This window comes from Macrosteles quadrilineatus, unplaced genomic scaffold (genome assembly GCF_028750875.1).
Source record: "Macrosteles quadrilineatus isolate MER2022 unplaced genomic scaffold, UCM_ALF_1.0 Scaffold_5__1_contigs__length_97177068, whole genome shotgun sequence".
NCBI classification, from domain to species: Eukaryota; Metazoa; Arthropoda; class Insecta; order Hemiptera; family Cicadellidae; genus Macrosteles; species Macrosteles quadrilineatus.
In genome coordinates, this window is record NW_026542598.1 from 12,645,809 (window position 1) to 12,666,926 (window position 21,118).

General features: G+C 32.4%; 1 protein-coding gene across 1 annotated transcript in view; it reads right to left on the bottom strand.

Moving 5' to 3' along the window:
* Positions 1-6,023: 6,023 nt before the first annotated feature.
* The window catches only part of LOC128995268 (uncharacterized), a 70,156-nt gene continuing 55,061 nt past the window's right edge, over positions 6,024-21,118 (bottom strand). Inside the window, exons 2-5 of the mRNA XM_054420228.1 lie at positions 14,970-15,099; positions 13,541-13,696; positions 7,738-7,908; positions 6,024-6,790 (exon numbers count right to left, since the gene is read on the bottom strand). Coding sequence (XP_054276203.1) covers positions 6,768-6,790; positions 7,738-7,908; positions 13,541-13,696; positions 14,970-15,099 — 480 coding nt within the window. The 3' untranslated portion in view covers positions 6,024-6,767. The remainder of the gene's footprint in view (positions 6,791-7,737; positions 7,909-13,540; positions 13,697-14,969; positions 15,100-21,118) is intronic.

Genomic DNA, 21,118 nt, shown 5'->3' on the forward strand with positions numbered 1-21,118 from the left:
AAACAGCTGTTTTTGTTTTGTTTTGAAATTTGTTCTATGCATTTCTTATGGGGAAAATCCGACCTTTGAGAGGGTCTCACGTCCTTAAGAGTAGAAATTTTAAAGTTCTAAAACCCTATTGCAAAACTACATATTGAGACGAATCTTTTGACACCTTAAACGTTGAAATTGGTCCACAAATAAGGGAGGAGTTGCGTTAACAAAATACAGCTTCACGTATTATATATATAGATAGATATATAAATATATAATACATCTATTATGAATAATATGAAAGTGTTTTAAGAAATGTATTAATAATATGAATAAATTGTGATTAAATTGTAATTGAATTATTTAATGCAGGAAAACTTCCATGGTTTGATACATTTAACCATTATTATTTTCAATCCTATATTATCAATCTATCTATATATTAATAGGCAAGCATGTTTCTTTAAAACCTTTTTTCTCAGCTCGTGTGCATCGTAGGGAAAATCTACGCATACCGTTGGAAAGCTATTTTCCTGTAGGTGTGCAGAATCCCTTTATAAATTTAAATAGGCTCAAAGATAAGCACAAAAAATGAGTTTAAAAATTTGAAAAAATTAACATGGATCTTATGCGTTGCTATGCTGGTTACGAAATAACAACGAAATATAAACAGAAAATCAAAACAAATGGAGGAAACTCCAATCACATGTTTTATTTACAGTGTGGGGTGAAAATAGATAAGTGAGTACATTACATATTTTTGGTCGAGTTTCGACCACTGGACGACCTCTCGTAATTGATTATTGCCTGTAAATTTTAACCAGCTCTATTTTTTAAAACGTTTGGTTTTTTTTACAGTTGAAACACAAATACTGGTTCTTTGTTAACCCTCCAACTCCTCAAACATTATATACAGTTACAGTGCAAATATTGCATGCTCTCTATGCATTTTTGTGTTATTCATCCTTTTTTTACGCACTACAATGCCACAGGATGTTTTTCAGAACTGTTATCTTATTGATATCAATTCCGGGATTATATTAAAACTAATGTTTAAATGTTAAAAGACGTTTTCAACAACAACAAAAATACCAGGTTTGTAAGGAGATTAAAAGTGGCAAGGGGGTTTGATGGAGAATCGTATAAGCTTATCTTACCAAACGGTTTACAACCAATAATAACCTTAGCTGGAAATAGCTTTGACTGCCAGTGGGCACCCCTGTACATAAACATTCTATAAATATATACATCAACCAGAGACATAGATTTCACCTACTGGTTTTATTCCACAAATCATCTACATCTAGCACCATTAATTCATTAATCAAACGATCTAACCAAACACTTTGATTTTCGGTCATATAAAGAGTCCAACTTTCATTTATTATGATAGCTTCATTGTTATGAATACATAGTAAATGTTACAAATGTTAATTGTCTTTTCAATTACTCCATAAACTCTACTACACCACAGAGAATAGACCAAGGTGGTCTATTGTCTGTGCGTATACATACGATAAAAAAGATAAACATGAAAATTCATTTCCCCACTCAAAAATGATTTTTTTGTTGATGTTTGAAAATATTTTATCGCCTGATCCGTTCTAAACATTTTTAACTTTGTGGTTTAATAAAAACTAAATGTCGTCCAATGGTCGTAAACTTGACCAAAAATATGTAGTGTCCAGTTCTCTCTATTCCCACGCTGTAAATAAAACATGTGATTGGATTTTCTTCCATTTGTTGTGGTTTTCTGTTTATATTTAGTTGTTGTTTTTTCGCCAATATGACAACCCCATAAGGGTTATAGTATTTTGTTTATTTTAAATTCATTCTTTTGCTTACTTTTGAGCTTATTTGATTTGATAAAGGGATTATGGACATATACAGGAAAATGCCTTTCTAAAAGTATTCGTAGATGATCCCTGCAATGCAAACGAGCTGAGAAAAAAGGTTTTCAAGAAACATGCTTGCCTATTAATATAGAGGATACAAACAATTGACATTTTGATAACTAAAATTGTATATATTTATCAACATGTGTGATTAGTAAGAGCAAATATTTAATTTTAATGCACTAGTAGCAGCTCACATTGAAACACAGCTCACAGTTCAATGTGCAGAGTAAGAGCAAAAAGGATAGAAGGGAGAATATGTAGTTACCTAAAACAACTGCCACCTAGGGAAATATAATGTCGGCTTCTATGATTCAAGCGTAAAAAATATATGTGTTTTAAGAAGACGATCCTTTAAAACCTTACTTACACGCCCGAAGCAAATTTAGTAATTCTTAAGTAAATTAATTCCACCTAACAAATAAATACACTTATTAATCTTTTTGTTTTCCCTCTTATGAGGGACTAATTCCTGTAAATGAGAAAATTAATTTTGGTTGAATTCAACGAACCACGCCTTCAATCGACATAAGCACCTTCATTACAAATAAATATGTTCTTCATCTGAATGGTTTGTACAGACAACTTGAGAAACTAATTAAAAGATTTTTCATAAGTCTGCATTCAAAAATAGCCCATTTTATACAGCTGAGATTTTAGGAAAACCGTCAATTCCCATACACCAAAAATAAATAATGATCAGCTGACGTTTCCTCAAATAAACATTACTTTCGTTACACAAACAATACTTTGTGACATCAACAAAGTTACAGCTGAAGTTCCCATGCTCGTCGATCTTCAATCAGCTGAATTTTACACTAAAATTAATTGTACAGCCGTTTGTGTTTAGTAGAAAAATACGAAATATCAGATATTTTTTTAAGTTTGATGAAGTACTTTTTTATTGTGATAAAAAGTATCGTTCAATACTGACACGTCAATACGCCAAAGACGGGCACTCTGCTAGCTACATAATAATTTCAATCTTTTTAGTTCTTCATATGAATGATTTGTACACACACCTAGAGAAACAATTTAAAGACTTTTTACAAGAGAACATATGGCAACAGATTACTCTGTTGAGTGAAAAAGTAATACTTTGAAAATATTGGAATTGGCAAATATTTCAACACCATGATAACGAAGAGTATAGCAAACACGTAGAGTTATCGCTGAAGTATGGAGTGTGTCAACAACAAGTAGGTTGTGGTCGCAATACAAGCTTTGCATTTCGAGGGTACTTTACACTTGAATGTACATTTGTGAAACCTGCACCACACATGTTGCTCGTTGTACAGCTTACTGAATCAAATAACGAAATATTTTTTTTTACTAGGGTATTGGCGAATTTTTTTTTTCAAAAAGCAACACATTACGGTTTAATTTTTGAAGTCATTTAGGAAAAAAAATCACGAGCATTTAAGGTTCATTTATAATAATATCTTTGGTGTAGATTACATACGATTTTGATAGTAAGTTGATAAATATATATGACAGAAACGGAAACTCTCAAGTGTCTTCAAATATAGCGTTGTTACTGACAATGGTAGACCAATAATTATCTTTGCCCGGGTGAACATGTACTAAACACCCCATGATCAAGGACAACTGTTTATTTAGTGCAAGGGCATTTGTGTTAGCTTTAAACTGATTTTCGGGTGAACACAGTTTTAAACAATTATTAAAAACTATGAAAATGTGATCTGTAGTCTCTTTTATCCGGCGAAAATTGTATTACAATACTAGCCTGTGTTATTGCTATATACGTATTTGTATGATTAAAATCAGTCGATAGCTGTTGCTCATGATAAAACAAAATTTCGTACCATGTCATTGGTTAAAACTAAAAGTGTAATCACACTTTCACAAGATTGCTTGGATAAGGGATGTATAAACAACATAATGTATTATTACTAAGTCAAACTTCGAATAGATTCATCTCTTCTTACAATAAGTTATTGCATGTTTCACAATTTAGTAGACAAATTATTGAGTTGAGATTAATAGCATTACTGACTTCTTTGAAAATCGATTTATACATTTACACTACCTACCTAGTGGAATTATCAATTTCATAACCCAACCCACATTTGTAATCCTAAATGCCCTTTCTTAAGGGGAGTCGGGATCTCCATTTAAACCAATGTTAATTTCTCTAAGTTTAAGGAACATTTACAAAAAAACTGTATAAGATATCATTTAAAACTTTTTATTGTTTGGTAGTGCATACTAATTTAAACATTTTAACATAAGATTTTTTTAAATAATTAGTTTTAATTTTATTTTTATTTTTTTTTTAAATAGGCTACGTTAAAAATATGAATATCTTTTATCGATTAGTCACCATAAAAATAATTGAGATTGAAATTTTTTTAATCCCTATGTTAGTTTGTAGAGCATAATGTACTCAACAAGTAAAAAATAAAAATTTTTGGTTTATCACTTGTAGTTATGGAGATAATGTACATACCTTGTTAGTAAAAAAAGTCAATTTTCAGAAAATCCATCTAATTGGAGAACATGTAGTAACCATAGTAACTAACCTTACTAATAATAAATATTATTATTAATAATTATTATAATAAATAATAATAATAATAATAATTATTATTATTATTATTACTATCATTATTATTATTATTATTATTTTTATTAATTTATAATTATTATTAATAAATTATAACCATAAATTATTAGTATTGTGTTCTCAACGCTGAAACTCTCAAAACTTGAGGTACAGCGCTTCGAAAAAATAATTTTGGAAAAAAAAACTATTAGACGGATTTAAATAAAATTAGTCTCAAATTAAAGGCAATAAAAAGCAGAATAATAGTATGTAAAAAACTCAAAAATTATTATTTTGACCCGTTTGAAATCCCGACTCCAACTGACTGATTATTTGAGTTGTAATTTGTATTGGTCTCATTAAATGTAAACATATTATTATAAGGTTGAACTTTAAATCAAAGTGTACGTGCGGGAAAGCTTTCAAAAGAATCTGTTGTGGTTAAGACGGATCACTAACGCTTGGCTATTTTTAGAATCCCTCTTGATGGAATTTATATTAAGCTGTTAGCCTGGTGACAGTTTCTGATTAAAGAATAAATCGGTTTCTGAGTGGATGGGCATTTGTCAACCAACTGACGGCAGACATGGTTTCCTTGGTAATGCATTGCATAGGCCTACAGACAGGGCGCTTTATTTGTATAAATCTTTGTATCGTAGGAATTTTTATTCAAGATACAATGTTTTCGTACATTAGTACTTAGTAGCGTTTTCACTGTATAAATTTGGATATCATACATTTCAAATAAAAGCTGTATATGAAGATGTATATACATTTAACTATACTTTCAATTGATATAAACTTAACAAATGATATATATTTGTCGTAAATACCATTAATTCTTCTTTATTTTTTGGATTTTCTCTCTTTGCTGACAGCTATATTTTTGTTATTTAACAAGGCATATTTATGAAAATAAAATTTGTAGTGCGACTTACCTTCCGCTGTAGTTCTTAACTTGTAGAGTTCGTTTAACAGTATCAAATACCACGTTTCGTTCGTTTTTGTAATTACAAATATTGTACACTAAAAGCACTTTGAAATTAATTTTATAATAATTTAAAACAGCTTAGGAGTACCAAAATTAAAGGTATGTAAACAGTTTGGCATTAATAAAATAGGAGTTCAGTTCTAGGTAGCACAAATCAAACTAAAATTTTACTATAATTGATAGCTCTGAGAGCTATACAGATAGTAGAAACCAGTATTATATTTAGTTCACAATATTTAGACGGTTTAAGGGGAAGTTCCCCACCACTATTTTTCTATTTAATGTATGTTGCTTAATGAACTGTTGAGCTATTATTTTAAAGGTAAGGGTCAAGTGGAGGGGATGGATTTCTTTCCCTAAAACCATATAAATATTGTGAACGAAGTATAGTTCTTTATATGAATAAATATATCATAGATGATGAAGTAATTTTTTCAGTACAGTTAATTATCATTATTCAGGGAAATACTTTCAAATGAAAAAATACGTGCAATTTGTATTAAGGTCATAATTAGTTTTTCTGTATTAAATCTTAAAGTGTTCATAAAGTTCATAGCAACTTAAAGTAGGTTAAAGGAAGAGAAAAATAAACTTCACATTGGATTACTTGGTTTATTACATAATACAATAATAAAATATAAAGCCAGTATATCAATGTTTACAACGTTTAAATTTAGTGTCGGGTTTGTATACAATGACATTTAAAATGAATCTCAGCATCGACAGGTGCCAAGTGGTACAGTATACACGATGTTGAGGTGACACTGTCGAATACCTCGTGAACATAAAACAAGATGACACCCTACTAGACACATACAGCTATATACAGCACATGTAGTATTGAAATAACAAACTGAATGTTCAAAAACTGTAAACTCCGGTAAAAACTACTTATATTACTCTATGGGTTTAAAATTGCTTTAAATGTATAGGCCTACACTAACATTTGATCTATCGGAGATGAGACCGGGTACCAAGCAACCCCGGGTTCGATCCTTACTAAATTACGAATAAAAAACATATGTAAAACGGTAAATGCATAGAGTACAGAGCTACGTCTATGACAGCTAAAAGCCCGCTCATTGGACGTAAATAAATATAAAAAAACTAAACTAAACATTACGAGTAGTCGGAAACATCTAAAGTTAAGACATCGAGACTATAGAAAAACTATCGAACGTTTGTGTTTCCATAGTCTTGCACAAAAGAAAAACATCCCGCTCCGAGGTTCGACTTTGACCCGAAGTAACAATAATACTTGAGATGTGGAGTGAAGGTGGTCAACCAACTAGGATCTGAGAGAATGTTGATATTTGCAGAAAGTTGAATGGAATGAAGACATCTACTGTCGGTTACGTCTTGCCCCTAGAGAACACCAAAACAAAAACACACCTTGTAGTCAGTGGTAAATATTTACATCAAATATCTACATCAAAAAGGGTTTGAAACACGCATTTAAGATTTACGTAAAATTAATTTTACAATGTATCAAATATCTTTTATACTGTGATATTTTTATTTTAACAATAACATCCACAGTTTCTATTTTATAGTTCGAAATTGCCACTACGATAATTTCTTACAAAGGAGCAATTCACAGCAAACGATAAATCTTACTCCCATCAGCTGTTGGCTACTGATTAATTGCATTAGTGACAGGGCTTAGTGTTGGATAAAACAGTAAATGTTAAACAGAGAATGCCAAGAATACGTCCAAGGCATTTCATGCATCTTCATAAAGGGAAGCTATGCAATTCTCCTCCAATCGTTATTGTGTAGCTAAGGAACCAAAAATATCTTCTATGTTGACGAGAAATGAAATGACAATAAAATGAAATAAAATGACGAGATATGAAATTTAACTGATCTTTTTTCATAAAGTAATTGTACTCATAATACTTTCAGTAATGTTTTGTGGAGATAAATAAATATTCACAAATGATAACCAAATTAGCCAAGATTTTAACAGATAAATTAAAAGCTTTAGTGAATAATATAATTTAAATCAACGTTTTCTATCTAAAATTATTTTTACAATGTTTACAAGACCTTGAAATTCGTCTTGAACTAACATAAAATTTGGTTTTGGTTTGTCAACGAGTAAATCGTGACGACGAGAACTTTGGTCCTCTATGTATGATTGTTGAAGTTATATCAGGAGCTGGTGTGTTGAATTAGGAGTTCTTAATGAATTGAGTAATATAATTGTGGATGCTGCGGGAGTTAATAGTTTAAGAGATGTGATTTATACGTAGGTTTAGGAATTATCACAGTTGGTGTTTTGAATTATGTAATGTGGTGTAAGTTCTTACCCGTGTTCTTGTTGGTTCCCTTTGCAGGCCTGGCCCCCTTACTTTTACACTTCTTGGTGATCTGCCTGGTCTGTTCACAAGATGAGTCGCTCTTGTCCTTTATCGTGTCCGTGCGAACCATCTCATTCTGTGCGCTGCAGCTGCTCCAAGCGCCCTTCTCATAGCGACAGGCTGCAAGCACATAACACGTCCAACTTTAGAAGCCATGCACGTATTATGTCCTACGTCATGCTGCCATGATCCTCTCACGAGACATTCGGTTGATGCAGATTAATGGACATTGAGGAAATATGTAATGCAACAGACAGATAGAACAAGAGCATGAGTAAATTTAAATTTTAAGGATACACATTTCTTGGTTTAGTGTTTTTGCGTCGACAAAATTATAATACAATGATTAGTAGTTATGCATATTTTATAGAAATATTATGTAAAATATAATAATTTAAAGAGTTAGATCTAAACCTTTGACTAACAAATTTAAAATAGTTGGATTCGCGAAATTTGGATGGAATAAGCTAAGGCTGATTGTAAAAAAACTATAAACAATACAGTATTCAGTAAAACGGCATTAGGCATTACAAAGCTTCCCTTGTTGATAAACATATCAAGAATCATTTTAAAACATTACAATAACATGCAACCTAAACAGTAATGCTCAAAATTGTCAAATTATTGTCAATACTTCCACCATCCACATGCACCCCTGCAAACCCATGCAAATAACTGCTCTAGTATTTGGATTCAGATTGTTGAAAAATGATAAAATACGTAATTTTTAACACGCACAGTAATACAAATTATAGCAAATCAGAGTATCTAACAAATAAACTGATAATATTACTTAAACATGCAAAGATTATTATGTCAAATTAAATATTCAAAAACAATATTCTAGCAGTGTAAAACATCACTCGATCTTAACGCATTAACAAGACGTAACAAAACAGTAACATAAATACATATTACACTCTCACGTCTGGCATTTAGATAAACAGTACAACCATTGGCTACATGGTATATAGTAATTGGTACAAATAATCGACTGATTATGTCGATGAACTTCAAAGGGAAATATCTATAAAGCATATTTATTATAACTAGTGGTCTCCTTTTGGTCAAAAAGTCGACCAAAAATTTCTATTGTGCAAACTTCTCTATTTTCACCCAACGCTGTAAATAAAACATGTTATTGGAATTTCTTACATTTGTTTTGATTTTCTGTTTATATTTAGTTGTAATTTCGTCACTAGTACAGCAACCCATAAGGCCCATGTATATTCTTTTAATTTTAAATTCATTTTTTGTGCTTATTTTTGGGCGTATTTTAATTTATAAAGGAATTCTGCACATCTACAGGCAAATATCTTTCTAACAATATGCGTAGATCTTCCCTACGATGCACACAAGCTGAGAAAAAGCTTTTATAGAAACATGTTTGGCTATTAATAGATAGATTCCTAATTATAATCAAAAAAATGAATAACGGATTGCATTATAATCATCTTATGCAGAGAAAAATGAAACAAAAAGATCAGTAACCACAGTGCCTAAGTAAATACGGTATATTCTGGGCTATCTGATTTCAAACAACATTAAATTATATTTTAGTCAAAAGAATTATCTTGAATAATACGCATATATTATAGTTAAGATCACGTCTGTGTATACAAAAAAAAATTATAATCTTTATTAATTAGAAGATTAAAGTACACGTAGTGCCAACAGCATTACCATTATGGGTTGTATCGAGTTAGAGTAATATTTATACTCTGTTCAACCAAGGAATCATTACGTCAGTGGTTTGAATTGATTTGCGAAGTTAATTCAACGACAAAGCTTGTAACATTGATGATAGAAGGACAAATCACCTCACCCTTGTTCAGATATAGGAGGTCTACAACAATGTTTCTCGGGGTCTGAGGCAAATTCATTTGCAGCACAAATACCTTTGTTGAATAATTCCTGTCTGGTGTTTGGTCCATGTACTTTGCATTATCCTCGGTTCAATAAGTAGTAGAAAACTAAATTGGTCTCGATCCTTGGTTAATGTTCGTTACATTTAGTTAAAAACGTATTAAATAAACTATATCCTTAATTAAATATACAGGGTGTAAATTAAGTCTGGCACACATTTTTTATCTTTTTTTCTATAGTAGATAGAAGAAATCAATTTGCGGGAATGATTAATAACAAATGTTAGACACTTTTTACAAATTTTGAAAATAAAAATTCCCTTAAGGGCAAGGGGTGGTGGGGGGTAACTAAAAATTTTCAAATGACAACCCCCATCTTGTGACCCCTCATTTTAAAGGTCATTGGAAGACAAATCCAAAGATGTGTCTAAAAAAATTTTTTTTGCACCCTATCCAAGATGGCGGTTTAAAATGTACTTAGGGTTGAATGGGTAAATTAGGTATGGCACACATTTATTATCTTTTTTACTCTTTGTAGATAGAAGGAATTAATTTGCGGGACTGAGTAAGAACAAATGTTTGGCACTTTTTCATAATTTTGAAAAAAATCCCCTTAAGGGTAAGGTGGGGATGGGGGGTAACTAAAAATTTTCAAATGACAACCCCCATCTTGTGACCACTCATTTTCAAGGTATTTGGAAGACAAATTTAACGATGTGTCTGAAAAATTTTTTTTTGCATCCTGTCCAAGATGGCGGCTTTAAATGTGCTTGGGGTTAAACGGGTGGGGTCTGGAACACAATTTTCCCCCGTTTCAGCAAACTTATTACATATCTTAGATACTGTAGCTCGATTAATTTGGCGATCAGGGTACAAGTTGTTAAAAATATCACACGCTTCAAGTTGAGTCCGTTTTTTATCTCCATAGCCAACAATGACAAGTATTTCTATCTTCTGTTTTGTTGTTAACAATGCCATGTTAAAATAAAAATAATAAAAGATGTACTTACGACTACTCCAAAGAAACTACCTTCACAGACTGAAGGGGAATAAGGAAAAACTGATAAGATTGTTACCTGATTAGCCTGCAGTCTTAAGAAAGAGGATAGGAATTCCAAGTGAGTGCAACGTCCAAACCTGGAATCTCAATTATCAGATTTATTTACTAAGTGATAAGAGCTACATAAGTTTGTTTATTGCACTTCGTCCTATTGTCCAAGTTTTTTTTTATATAAACTATCAAATCTATTATAACTTTATTTTTGGTAAAAAAATAAAAATGTGTTTCAGACTTAATTTACTTGTTCAACCCTAAGCACATTTTAAGCCGCCATATTGGACAGGGTGCTTAAAAAACATTTTTAGACACATTGTTAAATTGGTCTCTCAATTCCTTTAAAATGAGAGGTCACAAGATGGGGGTTGTCATTTGAAAAGTTTTAGTTGCCCCCCCCCCCTTACCCTTAGGGGATTTTTTCAAATAAATAAAAAGGTGCCTAATTTTGGCTCAGTCCCACGAGTGGATAAGTTCTATCTATTAATGGCAGAAAAGATAAAATTGTGTTCCAGACCCCACCCGTTTAACCCCAAGCACATTTAAAGCCGCCATCTTGGACAGGATGCAAAAAAAAAAAATTTCAGACAAATCGTTAAATTTGTCTTCCAAATACCTTGAAAATGAGTGGTCACAAGATGGGGGTTGTCATTTGAAAATTTTTAGTTACCCCCCACCCCCACCTTACCTTTAAGGGGATTTTTTTTCAAAATTATGAAAAATTGCCAAAGATTTGTTCTTACTCAGTCCCGCAAATTAATTCCTTCTATCTACAAAGAGTAAAAAAGATAAGAAATGTGTGCCATACCTAATTTACCCATTCAACCCTAAGTACATTTTAAACCGCCATCTTGGATAGGGTGCAAAAAAAATTTTTTTAGACACATCTTTGGATTTGTCTTCCAATGACCTTTAAAATGAGGGGTCACAAGATGGGGGTTGTCATTTGAAAATCTTTAGTTACCCCCCACCCCCCCTTGCCCTTAAGGGAATTTTTATTTTCAAAATTTGTAAAAAGTGCCTAACATTTGTTATTAATCATTCCCGCAAATTGATTTCTTCTATCTACTATAGAAAAAAAGATAAAAAATGTGTGCCAGACTTAATTTACACCCTGTATATAAAATCTGTGTGTGCATTTCACAATCTTAATAATTTTGAATGTTTAGTAAATACACTAAATTAAAAATATAAACCACTTGGAAAACCTGTGGTCCATAAAAATCGCAAGTTTAGTACAATAGGCTGTAGCAGTGAGGACTGATAAGTTATTTACGTTTGTATAAGTTAATGCTAGTTTATTTTAGTAGAATTTTTTAATATTTGTGGTAGTTTAAAATAAAGTCGTAAACATTGCTTTAAGGTATAAAATTTACGTTTTGCACTTCTGTTTTTAGCTTTAAGAACAATTGAATAAGGTATTGAATTTAATCTATCACACGAAGACCATTGAACATGAGTGTAATATAATGCAATGAATTTACTATTGGTGTTTGATCAAACTATTAGCATTTTATAACCACATCAAATATAATAAATCCGTAATATCAATTTAGGGCTCAATATGAGATTCGTCTGTGTGTTATATTGGATCGAATGTGCTGCACTATGAGCGATAAGCATTGTTTATTGTCCTACATTATACATCAGTCGTAATGAAGACATAATGCATGATAACGGATTCATTTCACAGTGGAACGGATCCATACAGTTGATGTTTGATTTCACAATATGAGTGACCTAGAAGAGACGAACGGTTAATATAGTGTACTGTTCAATATTTATTATTTATTATGTAGTGGCCATAGACCACTAAGTGTCTTATGAGATACTCGACCCATTTTTAATAAACTAATAAATAGATGTATTACTCCTGATCTACCCACTTCATGTTTTCATATATCCTATACTGTATATAAAAGTTAATTAATAATGTCTTCCAACCTTTCATCTAGTACTGGCGACGAAACAAATGGGATTTCATAAATGCAGCTGCAATTAGTTTCACTAAACATATTACAATGTATGAAATGCTTATCGCAGTGCACAACGAATATAAATAAACATTTTCTAAGTCATATGAAAAAATGTTTCGCTGAATGCCAGATGATAATATCCTGACTTTAACAAGGAAGAAGTCAATTTGACCTTGTTGTCACGGGCTAAGGTGACCCTCATTGATAGATGACACAGTTTTGTTGTTTACATTTTACTTATTTAAGATAATACTAATGTTTTAAGGAATAACAAAATCAATAAAAGAACTTTGGTTTTCTGTAATTTTTTTCATTTTCGAGATAAGTTAAAAAGTTTCCTCCGAATTTCTAAATTGAAGTTTTACAATGAAATACACTATCTACACCCGTATAAGGTACGTCAAGTCTTGTACTGAGAACTGTTGATACATGAAGAATTGTTATGAGAAATGTCGATACATGAGTCATCTTCAACAATTTTGGTTTACTTATTTTACAAGTAAAGTTGAGGTATCAGTGAATATTATTGAAACATTTCTATTAGTTAGGGCGAGACTAGCCAACTCGAACCTTTTATAATTCAATCCTCTTTTACAAAGAGTTCGTTGGTTTATTAAACATATATTAAACACTATATTAAACAATTATGCAGTCCAAATTCTCCAAAAACTAAACGAAACTGTTACTCATTAGCTCGTGCAAATCTGAATTTTTAATTAGACCTCATTCCCCTATCAGGAGTATAATGTTCTCACTAGTCTAGTTTGAAAGCACAAACACTTCGCCATGCATTTCCACAGCACCAATCACACCAGACATGCCAAGTAGTGAATGTTGAAGCGACAGACCTTTCTTACCTTTCTTGCACTTCTTCTGGATGGTCTTCGTGGGTTCACAGTTAGCGGCGGCCGTGGTGTCCCCCTTCTTGCGGTCTTTCAGAGTCAAAGTCCGCGTTCTCATGTTGTTTTTGGGGTCACACTCCGACCACGGCCCCTTCTCATATCGGCATGGCTCTGAGAAATCCAAACATACATATTTAAAAAATTAAAAATTAATTTTTTGCTCAATATAAAAAAATACAATTTGTTTCAAAATTATTCGCAAGCCATGCAATTAGCTCGTGTTGTAAAAATGAATGGTTTATTGAAAATGTTTGTCGTTAACTTAAGTTGTAAGAATAAGATTATTGTTTCAAACCATGTACCTGTCCACGCTTTTTGGTTTGATAAAATATAGTTGAGCGTTTAAATTAGTTATAGACAATCATTATTGAAGGTTGCACTCATAATTTCTGTCGCATGAGAAGTGGTTTTGTGTACTCTTTATAGCAAAGCACACACGATTTTTATGTTGAAAAACATAGATGTTTTATATTACGTCGTGTAACATCATACACAACTAACTAACTGATCACAAGACCTATCTCGGACCTCTAAATGAAAATAATTACATTTGAATTTTTTTTACTTTTATCATAATTCTTTTCAGAAATATTACACACACTATACTTTTTAAGTTCTCTTTTTGCGATTGAGTGTAGTATAAATCAGTCGAAGGACATTTCAAAATGGTTTAGTGCATGTTTAATTCTCACTGATGTGTTTTCTTACTAGGGTTTCAATGTTTTTACTTAAGAAAACACAAGGTAAAAATTCTTCTGTTTAAACAAGGTTTTATTAAATTGTGTTTAAAAGAAGACTCTAAATGCTGTAAGAGGATGAACACGCTTTGTTGTCCTCCAAAGAATTCTTTTATGACAAATCCTTCTTTCTTTTTCACCAGAAACGACGGTTGCTCATAAAATATTAAAATCTATCTGATATTGTTTTCTGACATTTAGCGCAAAGTTGTGGAAAAAGTCGAAATCGATCACCACTCATCATCTTTCATATGCATTTAATGTCTTGTGAGTCAACAGAATACGAGTAAAGATATTATTACATAAGTTATTAGACGTATTTGTATGTACTTATAGTAAATGGATGTATGTATACAAAACATTTCATAAAATGGAGCTCCATTTGGTAAATATACTTTGTAAACAATCGTAGTAAAAAATGTGGGTAGTCTATAAAGTACCATGGGAAAATTATCATAATTATGTGAGGAACCGAATGATTTCAATCCGTTTTAATTATCATGTTATTTCCATTCGAAATTTCCCAATAACAATGGAATGATATTAGGGAGTGATTACATGACCGTTAACTCCATACTTCATTCGATCCTTGCCATTCAAGTTTGACCAACAACAATACATTAGACAAGTCTTGTTGTTTTTCTCACCTTTGTTGTTCTTGGTCCCTCGTTCACTGCGGATCAGCACTTCCCGTTCGTCCTCTTCCCAGATCTCCCCCTCGGCTCTCACCACCGCCGCCACCAGGACTACCACCGCGACCACTCCACACCACTTCATCTGTAACACACCAGAAACACTTGAAAATGGATAGACTATACCTAGGTTAAGGTCGAAGCAGTCTCAGCGTTCAATGAGACTTCAAACGTTAAAGGAGATTCTGTAAACACGTTCTTTATAAAAGAATTTGTTTGTTAAATGTGTCAACTAATTTTTAATTTTGAGAAAGGAATACTCTTAATAAGTAGATGATTTATAACCATATTATATTTTTGTAGATTGTTTAAAAACATTAATGAGAAGAAAGTGATTTCTAAACTTTTTTGTCCTTACTTTCTTGGCTTTGAAAAGAGGGGAACATTATCATTAAATAAAAAAAAACAGTATTCTCGATTAAGCTTTTTGCGTAGATATAACACACAAAAAATATGAGAAATGTAAATGTAGTATATTCCTTACCAAAGATACCCGAATGATTAATCCTGCATATTCATGCAGGCAGAAGAAATCTCTTTTGCAAACCAAAATTAATTATGATGCATGAAGTCCAGTAGTAGCAACGGTAAGCATTATCGGCTTTTTATAAACATATGCATACACCTTTTTGAGTAAAATTTAACTTCAGTACGTCATATTTCCCCTACAATGTAACGTAAAACATTTATAATAAAAGCTACGATTTACAGTACCTAAACTCAGCAGTATTCACTATATAATACCATCGTTACAGAGTGGGTTGTAGATGAGTGGATGTTTAAATCAAACATGCGAGTGACGAGTGAGAAGAGGTAGGTTTAATATATAATTGGTTGGTACATGAATGGGATCTATACCTCATAATGCCTGTGAAATAGTTTTTTATATTTTATCGTATAAAAACATCTGCATTCACCAAACATGTGTAAACTCAAAGGTTTAATAAATCGAACAACATTAAAATATGATGTAACAAATGTTTGTTATGATGATGATGTTATAATGATTGTTATAATGCCTTTGAAATATTTCAGATTCCTCATATATTTGAGATTTATTTTTTGCAAGACTTTATTTCATACAAAAACAATCCTGAATCATTGTGACTATAATGGTAATCATTATACCTACCTAAATGTAAAAAGGAGTAAAAGAAAAACATAACCTCCTTCCTAACAAACATAGTTTGTTGTCTTATTTTTCTAAATGAGGCGCCAAAGAATTTTCTGACGATCACCGATGAAACTTCTGTCGAACATCCTCACAAATTAATGTTTAAGTACGGTATGAAAATCAATCGCACCTGCCGCTTTCGATATTTTATTATCTTCTATTATCTCTAAAAGGTTTGTGAGTTATGAATATGATTATTAAGTGACAACATATTTTAAGTTTGTTATAATTGAAGCTAGGAATTGACAAAATTTGATATATGTATCAATTTCATATAAACATGCAAGTTGATGTACAGCTCGTATATATGCGAGAGAGTATTACACGCTACAGTTAGGAGGTTCTGGGTACAATGTTATTAGGTAGTGAACCGACCAACCACCGTAGAGGAGACTATCAGGCACATAACAACCGACATTAACCATCATTTGCTGTCCTGTTACCAAGACTAAGTAGATTGTTTCTGTGCGCTTGGAACCCCTCGAGTACCACAGAACGCTTTTAGTGTGCTGTAATTGAAACAGTAACACTTTTTCAGGATTAAGAATCGAGATAACGTTCGTGGGTGATTTAAAAACAAACCAGTAATCTTAAGTGGAATTATTTACTCTGGTCATTTAAGAAAAATACTTAATATTTTTAAACTTGTGACGAACATTTTCTCCGAGTATTTCCTACAACACAATCTTTATGACTGATTTTACATCGTAGGACGTTAGGCTCTGGTCTGAAATACTTACTTACTTATACACTTAAATACTTTCTTCTAAAATGGCCACCATACGGATGAAGGTTTTTTAAGCCAAGTGGAGATGAGTGTAGGATGAGTGGCATGATCTTGTAGACTTCTTAGTGACTAAGGCCGACATGTTCCTTAGACACAGCTCATCATTTTGCATATTACTTCAGGCAAGACCTAGTGGGCTAGCTCAACAAGTGGGCATAATAGAACATAGTTAAGAACCGTTGGGGATTTAAACCTGGGAACTCGGGAGCCGAGCATCGCGCTCTACCACTAGACCATCGAGTTCAACTGAATCATATGGTCTACATCTACAGCAAAACACAAAATTAAAATAGTTCAAGACGTACTATGACAATAAGCCAAACAAATGAAACATTTAATGCTAATGGTAAGTAGTTTTTAGTGTGTAAGCTCATATTTGGGTATTTCCAGTAAATACAATATCGCAAAGCTTGTCGGTGAGAAGAGCAACGTCCCCAATGTTTAGTGTTGGCTGAAATGTAAATGTAAAATGGAGCTCCATTTGGTAAATATACTTTGTAAACAATCGTAGTAAAAAATGTGGGTAGTCTATAAAGTACCATGGGAAAATTATCATAATTATGTGAGGAACCGTTTAAGACGTCCTGCGTTGTATTAACTGAGAGAGCTTAAAAAGGGAGCGTTTCATAAACTCCAAATTTCACAAACTCCAACGCTTAAAATATTAAATGAACAGAGCGGTTCATAACCTCCAAATTTCATAAGCTCCAAATCTATAACATTCAAATAATCACTGGTTCACAATGTCCAAGTTTCACAAACTCCAACGTTTAAATATTAAATAAACAGAGCGGTTCATAACCTCCAAATTTCATAAGCTCCAAATCTATAACATTCAAATAATCACTGTTTCACAATGTCCAAATTTCACAAACTCCAACGTGAAGATACCAAATAAACAGTGCGGTTCATAATGTCCAAATTTCATAACCTCCAACGGTACAGTCTGAGCCAGAAGTCTCTACAGTGGTTGCCACAGCTTAAAAGAACGGCCCCAAAACTCAATGTTCCGCTTCAAAATAACTCGACATTTAGCCTACTTAGACTTAAGTTATATGGTTGAAACTTCGTATGAGTGAAGTCAATAAGTCTATGACACTATTGGTTTTAATTAAAAGCTTAAAAGTTAGTATTTTCTATTTTAAATCTTCAAATAAAGTCGGTACTTTTAAATGAGTTTTAAAATATGACATGAAAAAGTTCGTCGGCTGCTAATTTTTTTATTTTTTGGTCAGGTAAGTTAAAAAACGGTGGATTTTGTAGCTAAAGAGTTGAACCTTTTGGATCATATTTTTTAAAATTTTTAGCTGGCGTAGTTTGGTTGTAATTTAAATTGTAATATAGGGGCTACCCGCCGCGCCGCGTGGCGTCATGCGGGCAGATTCTGCCTACAACGTCACTTGTAATACAGTTTAGATACTCAAATTTGGAGCTATACAGGAAAGTTACTAAACTAATTAGAAAAACACGGATTACGAGTCACACTCAGCTGTGTGACTCAAATATGTGTTAGCACATAATTTGCAAATCAAATTACATATTTATATTTTTAATAGCTTTAATTCAAGCTTTCAGCTGAGTTTCTTAACTGTTCCGTCTCTCAATTAAAAGCCATTACAAATATAGTAAGAGATTTTTTTTACCGATGAAAAATTTTAAAACATATAAATTTGTTTTATAAGTATATTTTCTATTAGCTGTTAAAATTTCATGATGATTACATCAGTAGTTTTTTTTTGTTATGTGTAAAAATAGCCCTTTGTTAGAAAAGTGCCGAAAACCTTGTACTTTATTTATTCTACCCACTAAAAGGACGAGAGTTAAAACAACATAAAAAGGTAGAAACTAAAATACATAAACGCAGAAATACATTTTTATAAATAGGATTTAACTTATTCATCATATTGTAGGTATACTGGTCAAGTTTCAATAAAAGTTCATACTCGAGTATTTACACTTTTTTACTCGACAGCAGTCTCGTTTTCTCCTTGCAACTTAATGTGGGTAGTTCAATAATGTTAAAGTTTTGACAAAATGATAATTTATATTTGGATTTGCCTTTTCAGTGGAGAGTTAGGCATTGTATACCTTTTATTTACCAAAAAAATGCGTAATCACAAACAGTGGAGTCTTTGACTGTCGTATAAAATATTAAGGTATGAAGTTGTTGTTGTAACGATTATTGCATATTCTATTTAAAAATAATGTTCAATGTAAATAATTCAACAAGTTATTAGATAGGTACCTTTTATAGTTTTTAGTTTCTATTTAGCAAATTTCCCTATAAGGAAGTACAGTAGCTATTACCGTAGATGGCATGGTAAGACCTACGCCCGGGACCGATTTACTTTTTGATTTTGATGTCCCCAGAGGCCAAAAACACCATTCGTTAAAATTGTTATATATGTATATACTAGCTGTACCCGCGGGCTTTGCCCCGTTTAACTTCATAAGTATTCGCATGGCTCATTCACGTCCTGGTTGAAGTTCGTTCGCTACGCTCACTCACCTTTAGGTTGGAGCTCGTTCGCTGCGCTCACTTGCCTTCAGGTTCGAGCTCGTTCGCTGCGCTCACTTGCCTTCGGGTTCGAGCTCGTTCGCTGCGCTCACTTGCCTTCAGGTTAGCTCGTTCGCTACGCTAACTCGCCTTTTAGTTGGAAATTAGCTGTTGTCATAAATTAAAAAAAAAGAATAGTGCTACACCCTGTTGGTAATCCTTGTAACTTTTATGCTATTGAACATCATAGAACATAACGACAGAACCAACTTGTTTAATTGAAACAGCTGTTAAGATTCATTAATTCCTTTTAAATATGAAAAATTATAAAGTTAACATAAAAGTTAACTAAAGAGCCACTGGGGCGGAGCCCGAAAGGATTTTTGAGATAAGAATATGCTTTAATGTTAATCGGGAATGTGAGCTGTCATCATGCCAAATTTCAGCCCAATCCGTCCAGTAGTTTATGCGTGATTGAGCAACACACACACAAACACACACACAAACTCACAAACTTTCAGATTTATAATTAGGTTATTAGTAAGATAGATAGATAGATTTATATATATATATATATATATATATATACTAGCAGTTACCCGGCGCGCTTTGCTGCACTTAACAAATATTATTTTAAATGGCAATTAGTTCATTACGACGAATAATAAAAGTGTATACAAAAAAAACATATTTTACTTAATTGCTAGTGGATGAACAATGTTTTTTGTTTTTTCATTAGGTGTATAAATATATAAGTTTTCAGGCGTACCTACCACCACGTCAGCACGCAACATACAGCTGTCCGTGTGAAAGCATGCATATTCTAAATTTAAACCGACGACAGTCAGGGATTGCCCTGGTGTCTTAAAATGGTTATTGCGAAAGCAAGACACAAAGGAAATTTTAGTTTCTTAAATTCAGAGGGTAATTCGGATGAAATCATCAGTATTCATGTGATTAAAACTATTTCTCCTTTAAACTTACCACTGATAATTCTTGCTTCAATCATTTTTGGTGTCAATTTTAGCGAATTTCCCTATAGCGAAGTAAGCTATTACCGTAGGTGGCATGGTAAGACCTAGACCCGGGACCGATTTACTTTTTCATTTATTGATGTCCCCAGAGGCCAAAAACACCATTCGTTAAAATTTTTATATATGTATATAAATAACGATGTACGGATGGATAATGCTACTTGATATTTAGATTCAGTGATATCACTACCTGCCGTCCCCCCTCCGCGCCACTTCGTCACGCCACACGTTTTGTGAAGTTTTACGTTCATTTATACAATTTCCATTATGTACGGACTTTGTCTCGTTATTATAACACGCATATGACCTTTGACTATTAATACAATAGTTCTTCTGTATCCAATAGTGAATGATATAACATACAATTTCCCAAAACTTACTACTGTATTATTAACCAATCGTTTCAATTGTTTTAATTTAAAATTCTCATAATGCAACTGGTTAAATGATATATAAAATTCCAAAGTGCAAATGATAAAATCCACGTCATCTACCAGACAAAACTACTCTTAGTTTTTAACATTGCCGTTATTAACTCCGTTTAGTGATTAATTTCAAATGAATGTAGGATAAGTAAAAACAGTCGATGATGCGTAGAACAATTGCAATAAT